Below are 27,373 nucleotides of genomic sequence, written 5' to 3'. Positions count from 1 at the left end.
AATGAATTGGAATTCAAGTGTAACAGCAGGCATCTGAATGGAATGGAATGAGAAGTGGAGGAGAAGCTAGAAGACATTGGTACCCTTGAACTTCTTTCCCTTTCTGGGCCTTTGTTTTCCAGATTAAGGGAGATGGCTGGGCTACAGGGTATCTAAGACCCCAACTATCTCTAGCATTCTATGATTCTATGAGTGCCCCCCTCTGAAGTATTAGAATATAAAGGGGTGCATGTATGTGATAGGGTGGGGGGAGATCATTTGAAGAAGTAAAGGGGAAAAAATTGCAGGCAGGCACTTCATTTGAGCCTACACATCCAGTAGTGTGTGCAAGATAAGGGAAGAGAGGACAGGAAAACTTGTTAACAAAAGGTTTACTTTATTAAGGATAGTATTCAAGCAAGCCTGCATCACTAAAGCCTCCATGCTGTATAGTTGAAAGCCTACCAAGAGCTGGGAATGAACTAACAAGACCTCAGGTGATTTATATTAACCACGTTTCTTTTTTCTTAAGTTTGGTTTTGTTTCCCCTGAAATGTATTCAGCAGGCTAGCCATAGTCTTCTACCTGCTTTGCTACTGACATGTAAGGACAAGCAGCTACAGAAAAAAAAATATTACTATTTCACTCTTCTATTTTTTTTTTAAGATTTTATTTTTTTAACAGAGAGAGACAGCGAGAGAGAGTACACACGCAGGGAGAGTGGGAGAGGGAGAAGCAGGCTCCCCGCTGAGCAGGGAGCCTGATGCGGGGCTCCATCCCAGGACCCTGGGACCATGACCTGAGCGGAAGGTAGAAGGCAGACGCTTAACGACTGAGCCACCCAGGCGCCCCTTCTATTAGTTTTTGTCACAAGATTTTTTAATAAAATCTACATCTCAAAAAGTATGCCATTTGTGTTGCGACATAAGAGTCAATATAAACAAATATTGTCTTACTATAAACTTCATCCAGACCAGACAAGTTAAACATTGGCCTAATTTGGGCTTTATAGCTATGAATAGAATGGGAAGTTACCATTAAAAGCTGACTTTACAGAAGCTGACTTATATTTACCTGGATGTTTTGTCAATGTATATAAACCAATCAGGCAACAAGGATATAAGAATCATCCTTAAATATGGTTTTTCATTTTCTGAGTTCCAGAGGCAGTAAGAAATCAGCTCTGGGAGTGCCTCTGGGCAAAAGATAAAGGAGGTTACAGCTGTGGAAGTGGTAATTAGAGCCCATTACAACTTGACTTATCTGCTCTGTCATTAAAATGCCTGTCAGACCTCTCATTTTTCTAAACAGAGGAAAAGAAAAGGTATACCTTAGTCTGTAAGAGCGTTAACCAAAGGCAAGGGATTTCTAATTGTTCACAAACTTACCGTGTAACCTAAGACAAACCCATTGCCTTTTGGCTTCAAATTGTGCTTTGCTCACAGTTAAACCCTAACTCTTGAAGCTGAAAGGGACCTCAGGAAATCACCTGGTCCAGTCTCCTGCCTATAGTCCTATTTTCCAAATGAGATATAAAGACCCAAGTAACTTAACTAATGTTTTCTGCCTCCTGAGTGCAATGGATTTTATTTTGTTCTTACTTTTAACTGTCATGAGAATGTAATTATTCTCACTTTTTTCACAGATTATGTTGTATACAGGTTAACACATAATAACCACAAGGCACTTTGAAAATACCAAAGGAAACATATTAACAGATACTACTAGCACTTGGAATGGATGGGTCTTAAGGAAAAACTAAAAGGAATGGATTTAGCCCTTTGAAGAATTAGCTTGAGGAAACAGAATTACACTCAATTTAGTTAAATGGACCAAACTCACTTTCTGTATATACGTGTAAGGGTATAATTAGGAGTAATGAAAAATTAAGAACGGGAATGCCACTAAGGGTTTCATCATTAGGCTTGAGAGGGTAATCAAAAAGAGTAAATGAAATTTTGCACATAAAACCAGAAATCCTGAAGAAAGTTGGCTCCTTGGGTAAGGGGTAGGAAGTAACAGTTTTTTTCTTGCAATTTAAGAATTTCACTCTTACACCTCTGATTTTTTTCCTTAAAGCTGTCTATAGTCTTGTCACTGAATGCCTGGATTATCTTCCTGTCTCCAATCTTTCTTCACTTTGCATCCTAAGCCAAATTATCTCTGCCCAAATCACCATCTTTATTGCTACTTTGAACACATCAACCACCTCACAAACCCTTGTTATCCTGTATTGAAATTATTCGGGATTTCAAGATCCTTCATTAATCCACTCCAATCTAGTCTCTTTCCCTATCCCTCTCTACCTATATTCCTTTTAATACTACACTTTCTCTTCATGTACTTGAAACAAATTCCATCCTTACATCTGATGTCATCTCTTCACCTTTCTTGAAAACTAACATGTATTTGATGTGAGGACTATACGGAGAAGGCGGAGTCTATAAACAGGTTGAAGTCTCTCATCTGATATGATTAACTAAAGGAGACTGGAGCCAAATCCCCTCCCTTATGTTTCTACCAGGGAGAAAGTGAGGACAGAATGAATGGTGAGGTGAATTTGGAGGAGTGCTGCAGGGTAGAAATTGCTTGGAATATGTGGTAGTTCTGAGTATTAAAGAGGGCCTGCCATATTTTAAGATTTGTCTCTTCCATTCCTTCAATTACAGCTTGATCTTCATTATCTTTAATTAAGGCCTCGATTTATATGCTGTCTTCCTTGGTGAACGTATGTAGTGGTCACTATCAGAAAGATCTCTCAAGTGAGAAGAGGAAGGGCGATTGCCTTAGTTAACCAAGTAGGCACAATGGTGACAGGAAGGTTACTCCACAGAGGGTGGCAGTATATATTGTAAAGGAATTTTATGGTGGTACATACTCTGGGGAGTAAAACTCTTAGGTTGGGGTGGGTGGGGCCATTCCATTATTGTATCCAACATGAATAATGTGGGCAGAGTTTGGTTACCTAGCAGATATTGAGCTTAGAAACAATATATATTTTGGATTTTAAATTTTTATTCACCTCCATATAACAGCATATATAAAATGTTGCACAGACAAAAAGCATTTCTGAAATTTGGTAACTCCTTTGGGATTGGCACAGATTACAGACTTGAAAAAAAAATCCATGGTGGAGGAATTTTCATCTCTAAGGGTAAAAGTCACTTGAGACTAAGTCTGGTGAAATAAAATGGGAATAATTTGAACATAATTTTTAGTGAAATAAGCATGTAAAAGAATGACCTAACTTACTGTTAGAATAAATATCTATACCTTCACAACATGCCACCCTCAAAGGAAACAATGGTACTGAGATAGGTAATTATCTTAAAGTTTTGTTTGGGGTACAGATGTTAAGTATCTGATTTTGTGATAGAGGGAAAATGGGCATAGCTAAGGGAAGACTACAAAATATTCAGCTTCTTTGGAGGCCAGGTAATAAGGCTTCCATTAACCTGCTATGGCTTCAGGAGGGTAAGCAGCTTTTCTATCAAGTGTGGATTGGTAGTCCTGCTTGATTTAAATGAGTGATGCAGCTGTTGGGAAGCAGGAAATGGTGCTGGATTACAAAGAGACAACCAAAACTAACACAAACACACATAGGCTTCCTGGTATGTAAATTATTTTTGAGGTTAGAGATCTCCTTTTACAGAATTTAGTATATAACAGATTCAAAAACCAAACTTTTTGACCTCCCAATATTAAATAACTAAATGTGCAAAAGAATCACCATTAAATAGGACATCAAAAGCTATACATTTTCTATGAAACAATATGTGCACAGATCTTCAAAGCTGTGAAAATGCAATAAAGAGCACAACACATTTTGGTCACTTTATTAAATGACATTAAATAGTTTAAGTTTCAACTACTAAACAGCACTTTGAATGGTGAAAACACAGATAGTATTATTGTCATACTTGAATGCTTTTCTTTAAAAACACAATTCCAGTCCTTATATATATTACAAAACAGCCTTAAAGGAAGAAGTGACATCTTTTCTACAGTACTTAAGATACTCAATACGGAACTGAAAAGCAGTCTAACAGAAACAAAGGCAAGTCTTCACAGCTGTATGATTTCAGCAGCCAAAGCTGGATGATGGACTGAAACAGTACTATACAACTGGGACAAAACATATACAATATCACAATACTAAGCAAAAACGCTTTACACCCAAAGAAATAAAACAGGTTACAAAATATGGAGAATTTAGCAGGCAAAACTGTATTACAAGCAACATTTTAAATCGTCATTTTTTAAGCCATTGCAACTATTTAAAACATCTAAAACAAATATAAAAATGAGCCTTTTAGTATTTTATTGATGTGATTTTTTTCTTTAAATATTTGTTAAAGCTTGATGTTATACTCAAAGTACATATTATGTAGCTAAAATGTCAAGTGAGAAGAGTGTATGCAAAGTGGTCCAAGTTTTATTTCAAACTCTCTTAGTTCCAATTAATCCTTTCTATGTATTATTCCTTAAGTCATAGTTTCATCCATGGTGAAAAAGGTTTAGAAGGTTGCCTAAATTTTTACATCCATGTCTTTGCACAAGTAATCAGACCATGTTGAAAATTCCCAGGTCTAGTAAATCAGGTTTAAGGTATTCTGGACTTATAGAAATACCATCTGACAACAGCTGGCCAGAGTGTACTGCCTTCAAATACTTATCTCATAAATCTTGTCTTTTTCATTTCTTCTGGAGTAAACACACACACCCCCACCCTAATTGAGTAAATTTGATTATATGGCTGGCACAATATCCAGATATATGGAATTTGTTAGTGGTAACTCACCATGGTAAAGTGGGGGGGGGATGAAATGGATCCACCTAACCTCACAAATTCTGTATCACAAACCTAGTGCTCTTAGATGTTTACCACTAGTTCTTTCAAGATAAAAATGGAAATCTCTTAATCATCCAAATAACTCAAAACAGTTCTAGCTAATGTTAAACTCATTCTAATCCAGTGATACCTAGAGCAATTCCTCCACCCAACTTTCTTTTTTTATGAAATTCCTTAGCTATTTCCACTACCTGTTACAACACCACCTCAAAAATGGTTTTGCCATGTTGAGATGACTCCCACAGTCTAACAATCTTTTTCTTCAAGACATTCGAGCAACCAAATTGTACATAAATAAACTTACAGGTCATGTTTGTAAGCCTGGATTAAAAAAACAATGTAATGATTTTCTAGTAAAACTTCAAAAAAGGGTATTAGATGAATTAATTTTGATCAGAAAATTGCCTCACAGATCTAAACTAAAAAAAATCAAACTTTGAAACATAATTTATTTAAAATAACATAGGGAAGTTGGGGGAAAAGAACATGATGATGACAGAAAAGAGGAAGAGCATAGAAGCCAGTGATCCTTATCTTTCAGAGGAATTATTTCACAATACTGACAGTACTGGGAATTATTAAAGCACATTCCTCATGTGAACTTAAAAAGTCAGCAATGGTTCTGCCATTTTGATATTGTTTATAAAACAGGGTGTGACCCTACAACCACACCATCATCCTTAACCTCCTAAAATGCTAGAACTTGATTTTGTTAGTCCACATCCCACTGCCAGCAACAGGATGAAGCACTAGCACTGGCACCAAGCAGTTAAGCGATGTGCTTTATATTAGTGCCAGGAGAGAGAAAATTCATGTGTGGAAGATAATCCACAACCCTGAAATTTTACCAGTCATTATTTCAGCACATAGAACTGAAAATAAAAAATGGCAGAAAGACTAAAGAAGAAAAAGGAATTCTCTTCTTAGGCTATACTTAAGGCTGTTTATACAATGCTAAGATAACTGCAAGACTCCTCCAAGTTTTAGAGCAGTAGTATTTGAGAATATTGCACACAATTCTGTGTCAAAGATAACCCTTAGTTTCTAACTTTCAGTCACGGAGATGATACAGCAGGAGCCCAGTTGCAGACTTCAGTCAAAAAGAACATTAAAACCATTTCAATCATTTTAATAAAGAAATGGATTAAGTACAAAAGTATTTCATAACTTGAGGAATCAACTCTAAGAACTCAGCTGTGTGTTTTTATATGTAAAGAACGAATATATAAATCTGTATTCTTTCCTAAATTCATTAATTTTATGACAATTTTATGGTTGCTAAAAGCAGGCATAAAAATTTAGAGAGGAAATCTGTGGAGTTGTTACTGTTATGGAAGGACTTGTTTTCACTGAAAACAATTTGAAATATCTTCTGTACTCAATGTGTGTAAGAAGATTCTAGGCAACATCACTGACAAATGTCAGGAAAAAATGGTATGCCCTATTAAAAAAATTAAAACTAATATGGAAGATTGGCATTTAAGGGGACCAAACTATTTATACAGTTGAGTTCTGTTAAGTCATTGATTCCTAAAAAAATAAAAGATCTTTCTATGATTTTAACAATCCTTTAAGCTTTTAGTGCAAAATCACATTGATTTCCCTTGGGAAGGTCCTGGATTTTTGCTTCTCATTGGGGGTGGTGCACGCTGTAAGGGTGGTGGCTGCATACCACCAGCTACTGACTGATACATTCCTCTCATATCAATTTGCTGGTAGTTAGAAGGATTCATGATTAAATTTGGAGGCTTTGGCATCATGAGGTGACCCAGTGTTGCTTGTTGATAAGTCATTTGTTGTTGTTGCTGCTGACTGTACTGCTGCTGGAGCCTTCGGTTCATAAGTATTCGCTGAACGCAGCTGATTAACTAAAGAGAGAAAAGGGAGCTGTTACAAGTGCGTGACCTGTCTCAAAGAGGTAAGTATCAAGTTTTAAGTTAAAATCAATTTGTTAAGGGAGTACCATGCCAAAAGGAAAACACATTATTGTTATCACCATTACTAATTTGAGGCATTCACAGGACCATTACTGTAGAAACCACTTAGTAACACCATATAGGGCTAAATTCTCTTAATGACTTGACTATTGTATTGCAAGCAGCATTTAGTTTAGTTGCCATAGTAACCTGTCCCCACACTATGATTAGTTTCAAGTATTAGTTACAGCACTTTTTGTCAAATCTCATTTCTTCTTCATTCTTTTAAATATTTCACATAATGACAAACATTTTTTAGTGACAAACACCAAAGGGAAAAAACACTTGTAGTGGGAACAATTCCTACCTGGAGTGTCTTAAATTTCCTAAGATAATTTAAAATCAATAATTCTACAGTGCTAAGTAAAATTCATGCCACAGAAATTGATTCCCTGGAGTAAGGGTTGAAATTTCTCAGTGAAAGGCAGATGGCTGGCAAACAACTATGCTGGGAAAAATGATCAAAGGTCCTGGAATATGCTGGTCTTTTAGAGAATTATGTAATTTAGTACAAACCTGTGACATATATAATCTATAGCTCCACTTTTTTTTACTCTCAAATTAAATATATTAAAAAGTATACTTAATCATTTAAAAATGGTAAATATGGTAAAAATTTGGCAAAAATTCCTTTTTAGATGGCAGGAATACACAAAAAAATAAAATTATGTGGACGAGATTCCTATGTAATCTTCAAGGAGACCCATTTAGGAATTTGTTGCTCTTTTGTAACCCTGTAACCCAGATATTACCTTTACTTGACAATTACTATGTTTTCTGACAAAATTTCTTCCAGGAAAAATGACCAGTCATCCGTCCATATGAGGGAAAGATGATTATTGACACAGATGTCACACAAACCCATTATTATAAATTCAAGAAAACTGGACATAACTTAGAGATAGTCGAACTCTTACCATCTGTTGTTTTGTCAATACATCATTGTAGATTGCTTCTCTTCGTTTAACATCAAGCTCCTGGCTGGCTTGTCTACTTAATGCTAACGCCTGTACTTGGGCCTCTGAGAGATTCATGTTTTCCTTCCACTAAAAGAAAAAGGTTCCATTTACTTCTTATTGCAGTAGAATTGAGGACAAATAATTAAGGTACTCAAAAATATTCAGGATTTTAAAAAGGTTTTTTTCCCCCTTTCTTTTATTCTTTTCTAAAGAAAACAAGGATGTAAAAGCAGGGTACTGAGTTAACCACTGTTGTACAAGGTTTGGCTATCTCTGGAATGAAACTACTTGGATTTAATTTGTGTAACTGATAAAATATGTTTAAGTAAACAACACATACATTTCTCTGACTGATTTCCCAATCATTTGGGATATTACACATTTCTCTTTCGGGCCAACATTTAAGTAAAAATGCTGAATTACAGCTTAGCACTATTATCCAGTTTACTAGTATTTTACTATTACAAATCAAGTTAGAAGAATTATGTTGTTTTCCCCACAGAAGGAGTGAGGCAAACAACAATTACAAATAAAAACAAAAGGGCTAGAGGGGGAACACGATAGAAATACCAAGTTGGAGTAAGATAACTGCCAATTAACTTACTACAGCTGAAATTATATCTTCAAGAGGCTGAATCCTCACTGCTGTCACACTGTTTGTTGCTTCCACAACTTTTTCTCTTCCTTGATTAATGAGGTCCTAGAAGAATGCAAAAAATGTTATATAGGACCTATAAAAGACACATGCTTGTAAAGTATAGGGATCCTTCCTTTTGCCAATTTATAGCACTTGGTTTTAAAAATCTTCAAATAATTGAAGAGCAACAAAATGCAGCATCAATAACGTGGGTAAAACTTATCAGTGAGGGTCTTGTTAGGAAGATAAAAGTTTGGGTTTGCACCCATAGTTCATCAATTTAAATGACTCCATAAGTACATTCTCAAAAGTAAACCACAGATTCAATTATATTACTACATAATTGGTATAATAAAACCTAATCTTTTTTATTTAAATCATAATTGATTCTAGTTTTAAATAACTTACTTCATAACACTGGACATTAGCATATACTTTATGCTGCACCTACACTGCATCAGAATATAAATGTATTTATCCTATTTTCAAACATTAAGCAACTTAATTTGTTTATTCAAAATATTTTATAACTAAGAAAGTGCTATTTCCCTAGCCAGTCAACTGCCCTATTGTTCCTTAATTAAAATAATTCAAAGAACATTAATTCAAGGCCTAATTCTCTTGTGCTCTGAACAAACCACATTTTACTATACTATGATGGTTCAAAAAGGTCAACAAATAAAAGAAAAATTTCTTGGTCTATTCAGAGGTAATCTTTTGGAGAATGTGATATTCCTGCATAGGGAACCCTCAACAACAGGGTACTTGAAATTGCCTTTAATTCAAGTTAAACTACTTTTGTACTTCACAACTTACCTCCAGCTGTTGATTACTCATTGCAGACAGGGCTCCCAAATTGAAAGGAATATAAGGAGTTTGAGAGTTGAAACTGACAGGGGGTAAATTGGTCCCAGTTGGTATGTTGAAACGCATGGTCAGTCCCTAAAAACAAAAAATTATGCACTTTCCACATTGTGATTTAAAACTTGAAATTCTACATCACCTACTGGTTTAGAAAAGAATCCACATTCTCAGATCTACGAAATTATTAACACTCTTCCACACACAAACAAAACATCCTTTTCACCCGAAACCAAGATCTTATTACACGGAAAGCTTTAACCCCTAAAGGTGTATTCTTTTTTCTGAAAATTCCCACAGAATGGGGTAACTCAGAGAATTCTAATGAGACTCCTAACATCACATTAACGTTAAAGAAGCTTGGTACAATGAGTTAAGAGTTTAAAAAGAATTCAGGTATTAGGATAAAGTTTCCCATGCTTAGGCACATTTTTGCTCAAGGGGGTTGGTGTTTAAAACAGACATGGAACTATTTTAAAGTTGCTGTTGGAGACTGACATTAATGTCCAATAATGGAATATTTTTGTGTTCTGACATTCAGTCAAAATTTTGATTTCATGGTACACATGTCAAAGAAACATTTCCTCCTACCTCTAAACTCTAAGCTCCTGTATGTCTGTTACTAGAGTGAGGGTGTTGACGGGAGTTAAGTGATGCTAAATATACAGCTTCCCACTAATATCTCAATTCAGCAAGTGCTAAGCAGAACTGGGCTTACTACTCTTTAAGTGGAAACTATTTTCTTCCTTCCCTTCCTCCCACTCTACCACCAAAGGTAACCAAAGCCTATAAACAGACTCGTATTTCGGGACTCTGTTCCTAAAGACTCCCTATTGTTATTACCTGTTCCAAATGTGACCCTTTACTTACTCACTGCTCTTTCAAATGACTAACACAAAAACCAAAACCAAAAAGCATTTTGAATGAACTACCTTCTTCTCTGCTTCATACTCAGCCCAAGCTGCTTTTCTTTCTTCTTCAGTCAACTCTTCTTCTTCTTTGTGGTCCAAAAGAGAATCATGTTCATGATATCCTACAATGTGTTCTTTATGTATTTGAAGAAGTTCTGCAAGTATGGTGTCCTGTTTAGAGAGGTTGAAATAACAGAGAATTATTTTTTCTCTCTGGATCCTATCTCCATAGTTCTTTGGTCTATTGTCAGACTAGAAACTAGACACTGGCTGCTACACATATTTCTGATATATCTGATATAAATTACTTAGAAAAGAGTCACAATACATGCAACACCAGCCTCTTCTGTAAGAACTTCCTATATAACAATGTTTATATAAGCATGTTTTAGGAGTTCACAATGTTTTAAATGTGATTTTTTTTGAGGTTTTTTCCTCCAACTTTTTTCTAATTTTTCATGTATGTTTGTTTTGTATTTGTTCTGAGTTGACTATAAATGCTAATATAAGTCTGCTTAAATCAGAGATTACATTGGATGCTTGTGCTAAAAATCATGGCTACTACTGTTTATACATATTTATCAACTTTATTTCTTTCACAATCACTTTGGCCACCAGCCACTATACTAATGAAAAGCAAATCTAAATTAATCTAAACAGCTACAGGACAGTTTCACTAGAACACACAGTCCTTATATTTCAATTGTAGAAAGGTCAAATATAAATTACATTGTAAAGATGCATGGGTCAAATTTAAACTGATATACAAAGTTTATCATTTTATTGTCACAGTGGGTTTTTTTTTAAGTCATAGTGTCTTAAGTCAGTCTTTTAAGGTTAAAAAAAATTAAAAGCTAAAAATTGGGATCATTTATATACTTAGTAAGAACAACCAAACTCCTGCTCTGTGTAATTATGATTATGAGAGAGAGACAAAGAGAGATTGGGAGGAAGGGGTTAAAGTGAACCATAGATATGTTGCTTGCTAATAAAAAATTAAAATACAAGTTGTTTATTAAGAAATCACAGATGAAAACCTGGATATATAAAAGGTAAATTAATTCACTTTACAAAAGGATTTTTCATAGCTTCTAAAAGCAAGTTCTCCTAGAACACACTTTCTAAAGTGAATGTGAATCTAGTGAAGGAACATAAATAATTAACAGAGCAAAGGACAGGTTGCAGAGGTATAAGTACATTAAATTTAAATTTAATCTACATCTAGTAATGCTTAATGCCTTCCTAAGTTTTAGTATAGACAAATCCCACACTTGAAAATAATTCTGTCTTTACATCTTCATCCACCCACAGAGTATTACAACACATGGTAGGAACTCAAATGTTTGTTAAATAACTCAAGATGAAAAATTCAAATCATGAGACCCTAAGATCTTTTCTGTACAATAGGAAATGCTGACACTAATTCCAAATAATCAGAATATTTGGTATCATTTAAACAACTTTTTATCTTGCTACCCTAATATTTGAAATAATTATTTCATCATTCCATGAGATAAAAGGAATTGACTTCATTAATGAATACAACTGTAATTGAGATTTTATACTTCATATGCTATTTCTTTTGTTGAAAACCGAAAACATTAGAGGCCACACATAGGGGAGGGCTCAAGAAAGCCTAATGGTGGAATACATAAATGCTAACAGGTTTAGTTCTTTTGAAACACTAGCTAAACATTTCTCTCCTACACCAGTGTAGAAATCTGTCATCAAAGCTGACTTCCCACGCCTACGCCATATAAAACAGGTTTATCATCAGTAGACAGATCTCCAAAGTTCACAGTTACTGACCAGGTAGGCAGGGAGATAGGCCAATATGAATTAAATTCTATTAAAAGATAATGCTTCTTCAGATGTATGTCTCCCATGCTCACCCCCCCCAACTATGACTCAAGAGAGAGGTATATAATAAAACCAGACACAATGACTTATATTTTTAGCAAGTGACCATGCCAAATACAATTAGAAAAGTCAGCTATTCTACAGAATACCAAATAAATTACAAGGCAGAAATGTTCTATGGATAGTCCCTAATTTTACTTCTGCCTAGCAATAAGTGATGTTCTTAACCATAGTCAAAAATAACTTCATTTCTCTAAGAAAGCAACCTAAGGTGGGGGGTAGGAGGGATGGGGTGGCTGGGTGATAGGACATTGGGGAGGGTATGTGCTATGGTGAGCATTGTGAATTGTGCAAGACTGTTGAATCACAGACCTGTACCTCTGAAACAAGTAATACATTATATGTTAAAAAAAAAAAGATAGTAGGAAGGGAAAAATGAAGGGGGGAAATCGGAGGGGGAGACGAACCATGAGAGACTATGGACTCTGAGAAACAAACTGAGGGTTCTAGAGGGGAGAGGGGTGGGGGGATGGGTTAGCCTGGTGATGAGTGTTAAAGAGGGCACGTATTGAATGGAGCACTGGGTGTTATACACAAACAATGAATCATGGAACACTACATCAAAAACTAATGATGTAACGTATGGTGATTAACATAACATAATAAAATTAAAAAAAAAAAAAGCAACCTAAGGGAAAGACCAAGAGTATTGTGTGCTAGGAACTGATTTACTTTCAACTGTGCCACTGATTCTCTCTGTAACAATGACTAATAATTTAGTCTAGCTATAACTGTCAGTTGAACAAAATGAAATCCTATCCATTCACATGTATAACAGGATGATATGAGAATAAACAGAAATAGATGAAACACCCAATTCTTTGGAAATAAATCTTATGTCAATTAAGTGCAGTGTTTATTTCTCAATTATAAATACCAGAGTTCATATATTAATTACTCTCTTATGATTAGAGAGAAAGCCTTTCCAGAGATTGCATGTATGCAATGTGCATGTGCAGGCACGCACACACACACTCATTTATACCCTTTAAAAAATGTCTGAACTATCAGGGAGTTTTATCAAGTCAGTCCTTATCCTGTAATTTCAAAGTCCAAACTCATCACCTTGGATTTGGTAGAAACCCATGCCCAGAGAGGCAAAGTAACTTGTTCCAATCACACAGCTCAGACTAGCTGGGACTAGAAGCTGAATTTTCTGACTTCTTTCCAGTGATCATTCTATCACACTATAAAGAATGTTTTCTTGAGGCATAGTTCCTCCATTTCCCAGATCTGTTCTCAAATAAAAAAAAACACTACCCTGAAGGATTTTGGGGTGGGAGAAACCTAAGTATGTCTATTTTTTCCCTCACTTTTAACACTTTTGTACTTTTTGAAGTTTTTTTAAAAATATGCTAATTTTTTAATAAAGGAAAAAATAAAAACTGAAGCAAACACAATTCTCAGACACAAACCTATAAAAAACCAGTTCATGCTTAGTCTAAACCTGACATGAACTATTTTACCACTTTCATCTTCAAGAGATATTCAGTTTAGGAAACACCACTTCCAAAACATTTTAATGTCGTCTCCCCACCAATTTCAGATTTAAGATCTAGCCTCTTAAGTTAAACATGGTTGCCTTATTAAGGTCAGATTATGGTAGAGGCTCAGCTTCTGTTCATGCAATAACTTTCCTTTCCTTTGACCCACAGTCAACTAAAATGCCAACAAGTCAGAGGAAAAATGCATGTGACTTTATTTTGTATCATTAAAAATTTTTGGACCCTTTTCCTAAAACATTAGCTCCCTCCTAACATCAAACCAAATAACCATTCAAATTGTTTCTACTGGCTACAGACGCTCCCTTCTTTTCAAAGAACTTTAAAAAAAATTTAAGGAAACAATCCTAATTTCCTATTATAAAACCTAGAGATAACTAATGGTACCATCTGTCATGTATTTCTCCACACATTTACACTTTACACTCACACTCACACATGCTTTTACATAAAAATGGGATTGTACTATAGCCAAACTGTGGAAAGAGCTGAGATGCCCTTCAACAGATGAATGGATAAAGAAGATGTGGTCCATATATACAATGGAATATGACTCAGCCATCAGAAAGCATGAATACCCAACTTTTACATCAACGTGGATGGGACTGGAGGAGATTATGCTAAGTGAAATAAGTCAAGCAGAGAAAGTCAATTATCATATGGTTTCACTTATTTGTGGAACATAAGGAATAGCATGGAGGACATTAGGAGAAGGAAGGGAAAAATGAAGGGGGGAAAATCGGAGGGAGAGATGAACCATGAGAGACTATGGACTCTCAGAAACAAACTGAGGGTTATAGAGGGGAGGGGGGTCGGGGGATGGGTTAGCCCAGTGATGGGTATTATGGAGGGCACACACTGCATGGAGCACTGGGTGTTATATGAAAACAATGAACTGTGGATCACTACAGCAAAAACTAATGATGTATTGTATGGTGACTAAAAATAAAATAAAATTTAAAAATTTTTTTTTTAAAATGGGATTGTACTATACTTTTGAAACCACTTTTCTGAATTAGTATCTTTCCTTGGACATCATTTTACATCAAATACAAACTATCATTTTTAATGGCTGTAAGGTGCTTACAAATTATATAGATAAACCTTATAATCCCCTTTAATTATTCTCCTATTTAAGGGTTTATTAATACTTAGTCCACTTCCAGTTCTTCATTATTACTAAATCTGCAACAAAATAGGTTAACGGACAAATTTTAGTGTATTTCAACTACTTGTTCATACAATAACTATGCCAATAATATTCAAGGACTTAAGTATGTTTACCACAATCTTCATTTTAACAAAGAAAAGACACTATATGTGTTAACTGACTGTTATAGGAACAAGATTCATTTACAAAGTTCAGAAGCAGAAGGGCAAAAATCTTCCTTTCCTCTAGAGTGCTGTGTGAGACACAAATAACAGAAAGAAGATACAGAATTTCTGATATAAACTGTTTCTACATCTCTGTAAATTAATTGTAGCATACTGTTAATACAAGGAACAGATGATGAGATTAAGACAGAAAAAAATAAAAACACGTAACAGGATTCTCAGAATATTTCTTTGGGAAAAATAGTTTTGCAAAGTCTAGAGCAAATTATATAAGTTAATAAAGAAAAATTTCATCTCAATATACAACACAATCGGTGGAAAGGTTTTTTGTTTCTTCTCTTTGAAGCATGCATTTATTAGTTGCTATAGCAACACTATTATTGAAAACAATACTGGAACAGAATCTATAATCACTAGGCCAACAGTCGTGAAAATGAGGTTTAAATTATATCCAAATGTGTACCTTTTCTTTGTCTAAACTTTATTTTTCCTTCAATAAGTGAAAAAGCTTACAAGTTGGGGAAAAGCCTGGTCTATATTCTAGTTAAGAGCTACATTAGTTTAAGCTTTAAAAATGACTAGTTTAATTAATGAAACAAAATTAATGATAAATTAAAAGTTTAAGTTCATTTACTTATAAATTTAAAGTATTTGGCAAGCTGACAAAAATTCCCATCTAGTCAATCCTGAAATTCAACCTTGAAAATAAAATTTTCAAAAACAATCAAGTCTTTGCCTGAGGGTAGGGGCGCAGGTTTGCCATGTTTCAAAATATTTTGCTTGCCATCACTTTGAATTTGAATTCTATAATCTCTGGAAATAAAATGCCACTGGAATACTTAAGTGCCACAGGACCCACTCAAAAAGCTATGAAAAAATTCCTTTTATTACTTCAATAAGCCTAGATTTTTAGTAAAGAAACTTAATATTCCTGGTGAAAAAAAAAAGTTTTTACTTTCAAATTTGAAGGCTGTTTTTTCCCAAACCACACTGGAAAAAAAAAAAGCAACGTACTTGATAAGTAACTAGAGAGATACTGAATAAAGTTCACATACCACACCTCATATCAGATTTTTAGGTCAAGATCACATACTTTTGCCAAAGGGCATTTATAAACATATCTAGATTCCCAAATTATAGGTAAAAATAAGATAGTGGTAACTACAAAATTTGTCACTTTCAAGGAAGGAAAAGGCAGGCCTACCACAATGACTCTGGTAGAAGGTAAGAACCAAAGTCTCTTTTGGTCAGAAGAATGTTTTCTACTCAATTTAACATTCAAGGAACTAGATAGTATACTTAGCATTTAACCTTTAAAAATTTGTTATCCATTATAATTACTACATAAGCCACATATCATTCACTGTTGAGGTAAAGAGTGTCAGTCAAGATTTTGTATGACTGTAATGACTTTCTAGAGGTTGCAGCTTTCCAAGTAGAGCCTGAATTGGAACTGGATTCTCATGCTATACAATGTGGAGTTCATATTACCTCTTTATTTCATAAACACTGTTAACATCCTCTAACTCAACTATAGGTATGCTAATAAAAAGGATATAGATAGAAGACATATGAAATAGGAATGAAAGCAGATATTTAGCAGTTCAAATTACATTTGAAAGAAAGAAAACATTAACAAGATTGATAAACCCCTGGCCAGACTGATCAAAAAGAGAAATGACCCAAATCAACAAAATCATGAATGAAAGAGGAGAGATCACAACCAACACCAAAGAAATACAAACAATTATAAGAACATATTATGAGCAACTCTATGCCAGCAAATTAGATAACCTGGAAGAAATGGGTGCATTCCTAGAGATGTATCAACTACCAAAATTGAACCAGGAAGAAATAGAAAACCTGAACAGACCTATAACCACTAAGGAAATTGAAACAGTCATCAAAAATCTCCCAACAAACAAAAGCCCAGGGCCAGATGGCTTCCCAGGGGAATTCTATCAGACATTTCAAGAAGAATTAATACCTATTCTCCTGAAACTGTTCCAAAAAATAGAAATGGAAGGGAAACTTCCAAACTCATTTTATGAGGCCAGCATTACCTTGACCCCAAAACCAGACAAAGACCCCATCAAAAAAGAGAATTACAGACCAATATCCTTGATGAACATGGATGCAAAAATTCTCACCAAAATACTAGCCAATAGGATCCAACAGTACATTAAAAGGATTATTCACCACGACCAAGTGGGATTTATCCCTGGGCTGCAAGGCTGGTTCAACATCCGCAAAACAATCAACGTGATACAATACATTAACAAAAGAAAGAACAAGAATCATATGATCCTCTCAATAGATGCAGAAAAAGCATTTGACAAAGTACAGCATCCTTTCTTGATCAAAACTCTTCAGAGTATAGGGATACATACCTCAATATCATAAAAGCCATCTATGAAAAACCTACAGCGAATATCATTCTCAATGGGGAAAGGCTGAGAGCTTTTCCCCTAAGGTCAGGAACGCGGCAGGGATGTCCACTCTCACCACTGCTATTCAACATAGTATTAGAAGTCCTAGCCACAGCAATTAGACAACAAAAAGAAATCAAAGGCATCCAAATCGGCAAAGAGGAAGTCAAACTCTCACTCTTTGCAGATGATATGATACTGTATGTGGAAAACCCAAAAGACTCCACCCCAAAACTGCTAGAACTCATACAGGAATTCAGTAAAGTAGCAGGATATAAAATCAATGCACAGAAATCAGTGGCATTCCTATACACCAACAACAAGACAGAAGAGAGAAAAATCAAGGAGTCGATCCCATTTACAATTGCACCCAAAACCATTAGATACCTAGGAATAAATCTAACCAAAGAGGCAAAGGATCTGTACTCAGAAAACTATAAAATACTCATGAAAGAAATTGAAGAAGACACAAAGAAATGGAAAAACATTCCATGCTCATGGATTGGGAGAATCAACATTGTGAAGATGTCAATGCTACCTAGAGCAATCTACACATTCAATGCAATCCCCATCAAAATACCATCCACTTTTTTCAAAGAAATGGAACAAATAATCCTAAAATTTGTATGGAATCAGAAGAGACCCAGAATAGCCAGAGGAATACTGAAAAAGAAAAGCAAAGCTGGCGGCATCACAATTCCGGACTTCCAGCTCTATTACAAAGCTGTCATCATCAAGACAGTATGGTACTGGCACAAAAACAGACACATAGATCAATGGAACAGAATCGAGAGCCCAGAAATGGACCCTCAACTCTATGGTCAACTTATCTTTGACAAAGCAGGAAAGAATGTCCAATGGAAAAGAGACAGTCTCTTCAACAAATGGTGTTGGGAAAATTGGACAGCCACATGCAGAAGAATGAAACTGGACCATTTCCTTACACCACACACAAAAATAGACTCCAAATGGTTGAAAGACCTAAACGTGAGACAGGAGTCCATCCAAATCCTAAAGGAGAACACAGGTAGCAACCTTTTCGACCTTAGCCGCAGCAACTTCTTCCTAGAAACATCGCCAAAGGCACGGGAAGCCAGGGCAAAAATGAACTACTGGGACTTCATCAAGATAAAAAGCTTTTGCACAGCAAAAGAAACAGTCCACAAAACCAAAAGACAACCGACAGAATGGGAGAAAATATTTGCAAATGACATATCAGATAAAGGGCTAGTATCCAAAATCTATAAAGAACTTATCAAACTCAACACCCAAAGAACAAATAATCCAATCAAGAAATGGGCAGAAGACATGAACAGACATTTCTCCAAAGAAGACATCCAAATGGCCAACAGGCACATGAAAAAGTGCTCAACATCGCTCGGCATCAGGGAAATCCAAATCAAAACCTCAATGAGATACCACCTCACACCAGTCAGAATGGCTAAAATTAACAAGTCAGGGAACGACAGATGTTGGCGGGGATGTGGAGAAAGGGGAACCCTCCTACACTGTTGGTGGGAATGCAAGCTGGTGCAACCCCTCTGGAAAACAGTATAGAGGTTCCTCAAACAGTTGAAATTAGAGCTACCGTTCGATCCAGCAATTGCACTACTGGGTATTTACCACAAAGATACAAATGTAGGGACCCGAAGGGGTACATGTACCCCAATGTTTATAGCAGCAATGTCCACCATAGCCAAACAGTGGAAAGAGCCAAGATGCCCATCGACAGATGAATGGATAAAGAAGATGTGGTATATATACACAATGGAATATTATGCAGCCATCAAAAGGAATGAGATCTTGCCATTTGCAACGACGTGGATGGAACTGGAGGGTGTTATGCTGAGTGAAATAAGTCAATCAGAGAAAGACATGTATCACATGACCTCACTGATATGAGGAATTCTTAATCTCAGGAAAGAAACTGAGTGTTACTGGAGTGGTTGGGGGTGGGAGAGATGGGGTGGCTGGGTGATAGACATTGGGGAGGGTATGTGCTACGGTGAGCGCTGTGAATTGTGCAAGACTGTTGAATCACAGTTCTGTACTTCTGAAACAAATAACGCAACATATTTTAAGAAAAAAGAAAAAGAAGATAACAGGAGAGGAAGAAAAGGGGAGTATGTCAGAGGGGGAGACGAACCATGAGAGACGATGGACTCTGAAAAACAAACTGAGGGTTCTAGAGGGGAGGGGCGTAGGGGGATGGGTTAGCCTGGTGATGGGTATTGAGGAGGGCACGTTCTGCATGGAGCACTGGGTGTTATGAACAAACAATGAATCATGGAACACTGCACCAAAAACTAATGATGTAATATATGGTGATTAACATAACAATAAAAAAATCTAATAGGTTAAAAAAATGTGAATACTAGCTATAAATGAAGAATTCTAAATGGATTAATTCAAAGATGATTTCAGTCACAAGTTCCAATGAAAGTAATAGAAAACTCAAAAAAAAAGAAAGAAAACATTAAAAAGGTAAAGTAATAAAAACAAAATACATAAATAAGGTCATCATATTCCTTTAAGCGTCCAAAGTAATGAATATGATGTAAAAATCTTGGTCATGAAAACATCAGTAACTAAAGAGACAGAAGGAGGCATTCACCTACTTAATTCACCCAGAAGTATCACAGCCTACATTTTCCACTATTCCTAAAATGTTACAAGACATTTGAATCAGCCAACCTAACCAATCGAGTAATATACTTTAGGATATTAATATACAGATACTGTGGCACTCAAGTACCTTATGTTAATTCAGGATCACTGATCATTCCAACATGTTAGTTATGTCCTTCTGAACTCCCCTAAATGAAAATGGAAAACAGTGAAAGGACATATAGCCTTGCTTTCCAGGTTTCTCTCTACAACAGACAATTTCATGACCAGACTGTTTGAAATATAAACACCAATATAATTTTGCTGATCTGATAAAAAGACCTATGTCAGCCTTTTGAATTTCAGAGGAAAATTTAATGGCAAGACTTACTTTAAATTTAAAATATATATATATATATATGTATATATATATTTATATATATATATATATATAAATTGGGAGACTTTATGTATAGTGGTTAAGATCACAGGCTCTAGAGTACTGCTATCCAACAGAACTCTGGGCGATGATGGAAATGTTCTGTCTGTGCTGTCCAATGGGAGCTACATGTGACTTCTAAGCACCTGAAATGTTACTAGTGCAAGTGAGGAACTAAAATTTTAATTTAATACATTTAAATGCAAATGTAAATAACCACACGTAGCCAGCTCTTGTATTGAACGGTGCAGACCTACAGTCTTACTGGGTTTAAATCCTAGTTCTAACACTTACTGGCCCTATGTCCTTGAGTGAGTTCTCTCTCTGAATCTCAGTCTCCTGGTCTGTAAAATCAGCCTAAAAAGTATCTACTTCACAAGATCTACTGTGGAGAATAAATATTACACATGAAGTGCTTAAGCACTGTGCCAGGTTTATGATGACCTTTGCATTGCTAAATCTGATGGTCAATTCTCAGACCTGATCCTGTCAATCCACCAGCAACATCTGATAGAATTTAATCCTTCTCTTGACCAAAATATTTTGTTCTCTTGGTCAGCTAACTGGAAGAATTCTACTGGTGTTCTTTACTACTTTCTCTTACTTTCAACACCTTTTCTAAAAGTCTAAAGCACCCCCCACTTTAAAAAACAATGTATTACTGTACAGAGAAAGAGAGATTTTACACTTTAACCAAGTTTTTCTAATGAAAAATTCAAGAGATGTTTGATAGGAAAAATTGTTGGATATCAGAATTGTCCTAGAAAATCCTAGATATATGGTTGTCATAGAAGGACCAGTGAGTTATTACCTGTTCTGCGAATGTATATATGTTAAAAAATTTTTTTGCTCATGTTTAAAGGATACCTCTCATTGCCTAAAATGAGAGCATGATAAGCCAGAGCATTTTATTTATGTTAAAGTCAAGTCAATTTGTTGCTCTTATTTTACTAGAGATTGAGGCAGAGAGAGCAAGTGATTTGTTAGTACATTTTTTAATGTTTATGTAAAGATAAACAGCCTTATTTGACTTTTTTCTTTCTCTTTTTGAATTCTAACTTTGCCATTTAATAGTTTGGTGATCTCTTAGAACCAATTCCCTTACTACAAAGGGATAATACCATCGGTAACTCACGGGGTTACTATAAGAATTAAATGAGAGAGTGTATTTAAGAGAACATAGCACAAGCATTCAGTATGTATTACTCCTTTTGCTTCACACTTTGCCTTATCCTGTATTTTTAAAAAATATTAATGTCTTTTTACACATTATCTATAAAACATTCTTGCCAGAAATATCTGCCATGAATTTAATCAAGCCTTTGGGTCTAATTTCCAGTTTATAGAATATATAAGAGATGGAAGTTCAAACACACCATCAGGAAATAAATCCAGAATGGAGAGAAGATGAGTGCACTAAATTAAAAGGAATAGAAAAATGAAATACAACAATCAAATACAGTGTGTGTACCTTGAACGGAACCTGATTTGAACAAAGGAGCTATAAAAGACATTTTCAAGACAACTGGAGTAATTGAATACAGGTATGGTATTAGATGATGTTAGGAAATTAAGAAGTTATTAATTTTATGGAATAGTGGTTATAGAAGGAATGTCTATTTTTTGAAATGTCTTTATATTTTAGAGATTTATACTGAAATATTTACAAGTGAAGTATCATAATCTTATAATTTAAATATATACATATAATTTGGGGCACCTGGGTGGCTCAGCTGGTTAAGCATTTGACCCTTGATTTTGGCTGAGGTCATGATCTCAGGGTCATGAGATCGTGCCCTACATCGGGCTCTGCGCTCAGCAAGGAGCCTGCTTAAGATTCACTCTCTCTCCCTCTGCTCCTCTCCCCACCCCACTCACACGCTCTCTCTCTCTAAAAAATAAATACATAATTTATAAAAATATAACTTAAAATATTTCAGAAAAATAGAGGAGGCAAATGTGGCAAAATATTAGCAATTACTAAATCTAGGTGATGGGTGTATGAGTATCCATTATATTTTTCTAGTTTGAAAATTTTCAAAATAGGAAAAACTTTTAAATTAACCATTTTTTCCTTATTTTCTTAGCAATAATGGACACAGATAACACTAGACAATGTGACAGAATTCTGGGACAGCACAAAGCCTGAAAGATGTGTCAATATCCTTTTTAGCCCTAGTTAGCTCTATATTTAACCTATCAAAAACAGTTTTCTAAAGCTGGGATCTGAATTCAAGTCACTTCTCTACAGATTTTTTTTAAAGCTAAACTGAATGCATAACTGCATGCTAACACTGTTCTAAGAACTTTACACAGAGTATCTAATTTTCATAGTAACTCTATGAAGTACATACTGTTATTATCACCATATAACTGATGAGACTTCTAAGATCATGAATTAGCATGGGCTGCTGGCTCCCCCCCACCACAATCAAGGAAAAAGAAACATAAATTCCAGGAACTTACAGGCAAACACACATGCAAACACACACACACAACACAGACATACCCCATCCCTAGTGTGACAACAAACTGGCACCATATGCCATTTGAAGCAGAGTTACTTAAAAAATGTACCAAAAATTCAAAATAAGCATTTCAGGAATAAGGAAAGGTAGCAAATATGAAATTCCAACAAAAATTATCTAAAAAGAGCCAAAATGAAGGAGATAAGAAATAATCACTGAAATAAATAACTCAATGGATAATATAAAAAGCAGAAGAGATATAGCTAAAAAATAGTGAGCTAGGAGATCAGAATGAGGCAAAATAAAAGCTATAAGATATGGAAGCTAAAAGCAGAAGGTCAGGCATTTACTAATAGTCTCAGAAGGAGATGAAAATAAAAATGAAGAGGATGAGATTTTTGAAGAACAACAGACATAAGTATCTTGGAATTATAGATCAAGAAACTGAGGCACAGAGAAGTCAAATAACTTGATGAAGGTCAAGATTCAAATCCAGGTGGTCTTTCTCAAGGGCTCTTATCCTTAATGACTATGCTGTACTGACTTGGGGCTAAAGATAAGTTCAGCATCCAAGATACTTAAAGAGGACTAGGATCAGCTTTGCCACCCTAGGATTTTGCAGTAACTAAAGGATAAAATCTGTATTCTCCAGTATTACACACCTTGATAACACTGAAAATGCTTTTTCATAAACCCATAGTATTGATCAAGAACTATGAGGATGTGAAGAAAAGGGGACACTTGTGCACTGTTGGTGGGAACAGAAATTGATACAACCATTAAGGAAAATAGCCTGAAGTTTCCTCAAAAAAATTACAAATAAAACTACTATATGATCTAGTAATTTCACTTCTGGGTATTTATCAGAAGGAAAGAAAAACACTCAAAAAGATACCTGAATGCCCACATTCATCACAGCATTATTTACAAGTCAAGACATGGAAACAACCTAAGTCCACTGATGGATGAATGGATAAAGAAAATGTGGTACATACAGACAATGGAGTATTATTTGGCCATAAAAAATAAGGAAATCCTGTCAATGCAATAACATGGAGGGACCTTGAGGGCATCATACTAAGTGAAATAAGTCAGACTGAGGAAGACAAATACCTATGATCTCACTTGCATGTGGAATCTAAAAAGTTGAATTCATAGAAACAGAGTAGAGTGGTGGTTACCAGGAGCTGTGATTCTGTGTGAAATGGGGAGATGTTTGTCAAAGGGTAAGATGAATAAATTCTGGCGATGTAATGTATAGCATGGCAACTATAGTTAGTAATACTGTAGTGTATATTTCAAAGTTACTAAGAGAATTGATCTTAAAAGTTCTTATCACAAGAAAAAAAAATTGTAACTATGTGTGGTGATGGACGTTAACTAGACTTACTGTGGTGATCATTTAACAATATATACATATACTAAACTATCATTTTGTACACCTAAAACTATTATATGTCAATTACATATCAATGAAAAGAAAGTGGGAAATTAAAAAAAGGTATCAAAGGAGAGTGCCTCAGTTTACTTCTTCCACAAGTTTAATCACGTAACAAATTAATGTCAGCACAGTAGAATGCAGTGCTTAAAGAGTATGGGGTCTGGTTATGGCACTGAGATCAAATGCAGGTGTCACCACTTCTCTGTTATAATTTCATCATTTATAAGATAAAAACAAACTACCGGCTTTGTAAGCTGGCTCTAAGAATTAAAAAATAACAACAATGGGGGGACGGAGCAAGATGGCGGAGGAGTAGGAGACCTGGATTTTGTCTGGTCTCAGGAATTCAGCTGAATAGGGATCAAACCATTCTGAACACCTACAAACTCAACAGGAGATCAAAGAAGAGAGTAGCAACAACTCTCTGAACAGAGAAGCGACCACTTTCTGGAAGGTAGGACGTGCGGAGAAGTGAATCCGAGGCGATATTCGGGAGGATAGACGGCGGGGGAGAGGGCCGCCATCGGCCACTTCTGGCAAGTGATAGAGCCGCGGAGCACAAAATCGGAACTTTTAGAAGTCGGCTCCGCTGAGGGAAGCTGCTCCAGTGGCTAAGCTGGGGGTGGAACCCTCGCGGGACAGTGTGGTCTCAGGACCCTCGGGATCACAGAAAGACCGGGGGTGCCTGAGTGCGGCAGAGCTCCCAGGTATCAGAGCGGGGAAGCTGGCTGCAGAGACGGAGCCAAGGCACGGGCTCTCAGCTCAGGGTTGCCATAAACTGTGATCCGCGGCCCAGTCGGGCCACTGCTCCTCCAGCAGGGACCCAACAAGCGGCAGATCCGGGGAGACTCCCCTTCCTCCCCCAGGAGGAGCGGTGCAGGAGCATACTACAGGGATCTGCTGGGTTTGGAGACTCCACACGAGGTTGGGTGCCAGAGATAGAAACGCTCGGTCACAGGCCGGGTGAGCACGCAGTGCGGCCGGAGACCAGGGAGACGGGAGTGACGGCTTTTCTCTGGGAGCACACTGAGGAGCGGAGCCCCAAGTTCTCAGCTCCTCCGGGTGGAGACTGGGAGGCCACCATTTTCACCCTGGTCCTCCAAAGCTGTACCAGAGCTTGCAGGGAACAAAAGCTCCGGAGAGCAAACCCAAGCAGATTGCTTAGCCCAGACCGACAAGGACGGGGCAATTCCGCGTCGGGCAAAGACATTTGGGAACCACGGCAACAGGCCCCTTCCCCAGAAGATCTGCAGGAACAGCCACCCAAGACCAAGTTTACCGATCAAGGACAATGGGAGACCTCCGGCGCTAGGGGAATACTGCACATAGAATTCATAGGTTTTTTTTACCATGACTCATTAGTTTTCAAAGTTAATTTTTTTAACGTTTTTTTTGAATTTTTCTTTTTCCCTTTTTCAACCAACATCTTATCAATCCCTTTTTTAAAAAAACATTTTTTATTTTTCATTTTTAGAGTCATATTTCATCCCTTCATAGTAGATACCCTTATTTTTGGCATATATATATAAGTTGTTCTCTCTTTAAAATTTTGAGATACTTTCTTCTAACAGATCAAAATATACCCTAAATCACTAGTGTATGGCTTTGTTCTAGTCTCCTGCCTGATCACATTCTCTTCCTTTTTTTTTCTTTTTTTTAAAATCTTCTTTCTTTTTTCAAACTTATCAATTCCTTTTATAAAATCTTTTATAATTTTCATCTTTACATTCACCTTCCATCCCTTCATTATATCAACCCTTATTTTGTACATATATAAGTCTTTCTTCCTTTAAAATTTTAGGAGGCACTGTTTTCTAACAGACCAAAATATGCCCAAAATCTAGTGTGTGGCACTGATCTATGCACTAGCCTGATCATATTCTGTTTTTTTTGTATTGTTCTGTTTTTGTTTTTATCTTTCTTTTTTCTTTTTTTTCTCTTTTTTTTCTTTATTTCCCTTTCTTTTCCCCTGGTTTCAGGTCTTTTCTGATTTGTATAGAGTATATTTGCTGGGGACGTTGTTAACCTATTAGCATTTTGTTCTCTCATTCATCTATTCTCCTCTGGACAAAATGACAAGACGAAAAAAATCACCTCAGCAAAAAGAACAAGCGGTAGTACCATCAGCCAGGGACCTACTCAATACAGACATTAGTATGATGTCAGACCTAGAGTTCAGAATCATGACTTTAAAGATACTAGCTGGGCTTGAAAAAAGCGTGGAAGTTATTAGAGAAACCCTTTCTGGAGAAATAAAAGAACTAAAATCTAACCAAGTCGAAATCAAAAAGGCTATTAATGAGGTGCAATCAAAAATGGGGGCACTAACTGCTAGGATAAATGAGGAAGAAGAGAGAATCACTGATATAGAAGACCAAATGATGGAAAATAAAGAGGCTGAGAAAGAGAGAGAGAAACAACTACAGGATCACGAGGGCAGAATTCGAGAGATAAGTGATATGATAAGACGAAACAACATTAGAATAATTGGGATCCCAGAAGAAGAAGAAAGAGAGAGAGGGGCAGAAGGTATATTGGAGCAAATAATAGCAGAGAACTTCCCTAATGTGAGGAAGGAAACAGGCATCAAAATCCAGGAGACACAGAAAACCCCTCTCAAAATCAATAAAAATAGGTCAACACCCCGACATCTAATAGTAAAACGTACAAGTCTCAGAGACAAACAGAAAATCCTGAAAGCAGCTCGGGAGAAGAGATATGTAACCTACAATGGTAGAAATATTAGATTGGCAACAGACCTATCCACAGAGACCTGGCAGGCCAGAAAGGACTGGCATGATATCTTCAGAGCACTAAACGAGAAAAATATGCAGCCAAGAATACTATATCCAGCTAGGCTGTCATTGAATATTGAAGGAGAGATAAAAAGCTTCCAGGACAAACAAAAGCTAAAGGAATTTGCAAACACGAAACCAGCCCTCCAAGAAATATTGAAAGGGGTCCTCTAAGCAAAGAGAGAGCCTAAAAGCAGCAAAGATCAGAAAGGAACACAGACAACATACAGTAACAGTCACCTTACAGGCAATACAATGGCAC

At 36.1% G+C, this 27,373-nt stretch overlaps 1 protein-coding gene across 8 annotated transcripts in view; it reads right to left on the bottom strand.

The window, feature by feature from the left end:
- Positions 1 to 3,584: 3,584 nt before the first annotated feature.
- The window catches only part of ATRX (ATRX chromatin remodeler), a 303,464-nt gene continuing 279,675 nt past the window's right edge, over positions 3,585 to 27,373 (bottom strand). For all 8 annotated transcript variants that reach the window (XM_027607480.2, XM_027607484.2, XM_027607481.2 and 5 more), the window contains 5 exons: positions 10,197 to 10,346; positions 9,220 to 9,345; positions 8,371 to 8,466; positions 7,725 to 7,853; positions 3,585 to 6,699 (listed from right to left, as the gene is read on the bottom strand). In XM_027607480.2, the coding sequence (XP_027463281.2) occupies positions 6,421 to 6,699; positions 7,725 to 7,853; positions 8,371 to 8,466; positions 9,220 to 9,345; positions 10,197 to 10,346 (780 nt within the window). In that variant the 3' untranslated portion in view covers positions 3,585 to 6,420. The remainder of the gene's footprint in view (positions 6,700 to 7,724; positions 7,854 to 8,370; positions 8,467 to 9,219; positions 9,346 to 10,196; positions 10,347 to 27,373) is intronic.

This window comes from Zalophus californianus, chromosome X (assembly GCF_009762305.2).
Source record: "Zalophus californianus isolate mZalCal1 chromosome X, mZalCal1.pri.v2, whole genome shotgun sequence".
NCBI lineage: Eukaryota > Metazoa > Chordata > Mammalia > Carnivora > Otariidae > Zalophus > Zalophus californianus.
The sequence above is the reverse complement of the archived record's forward strand: the minus strand, read 5'-3'. Positions and strand labels throughout refer to the sequence as shown.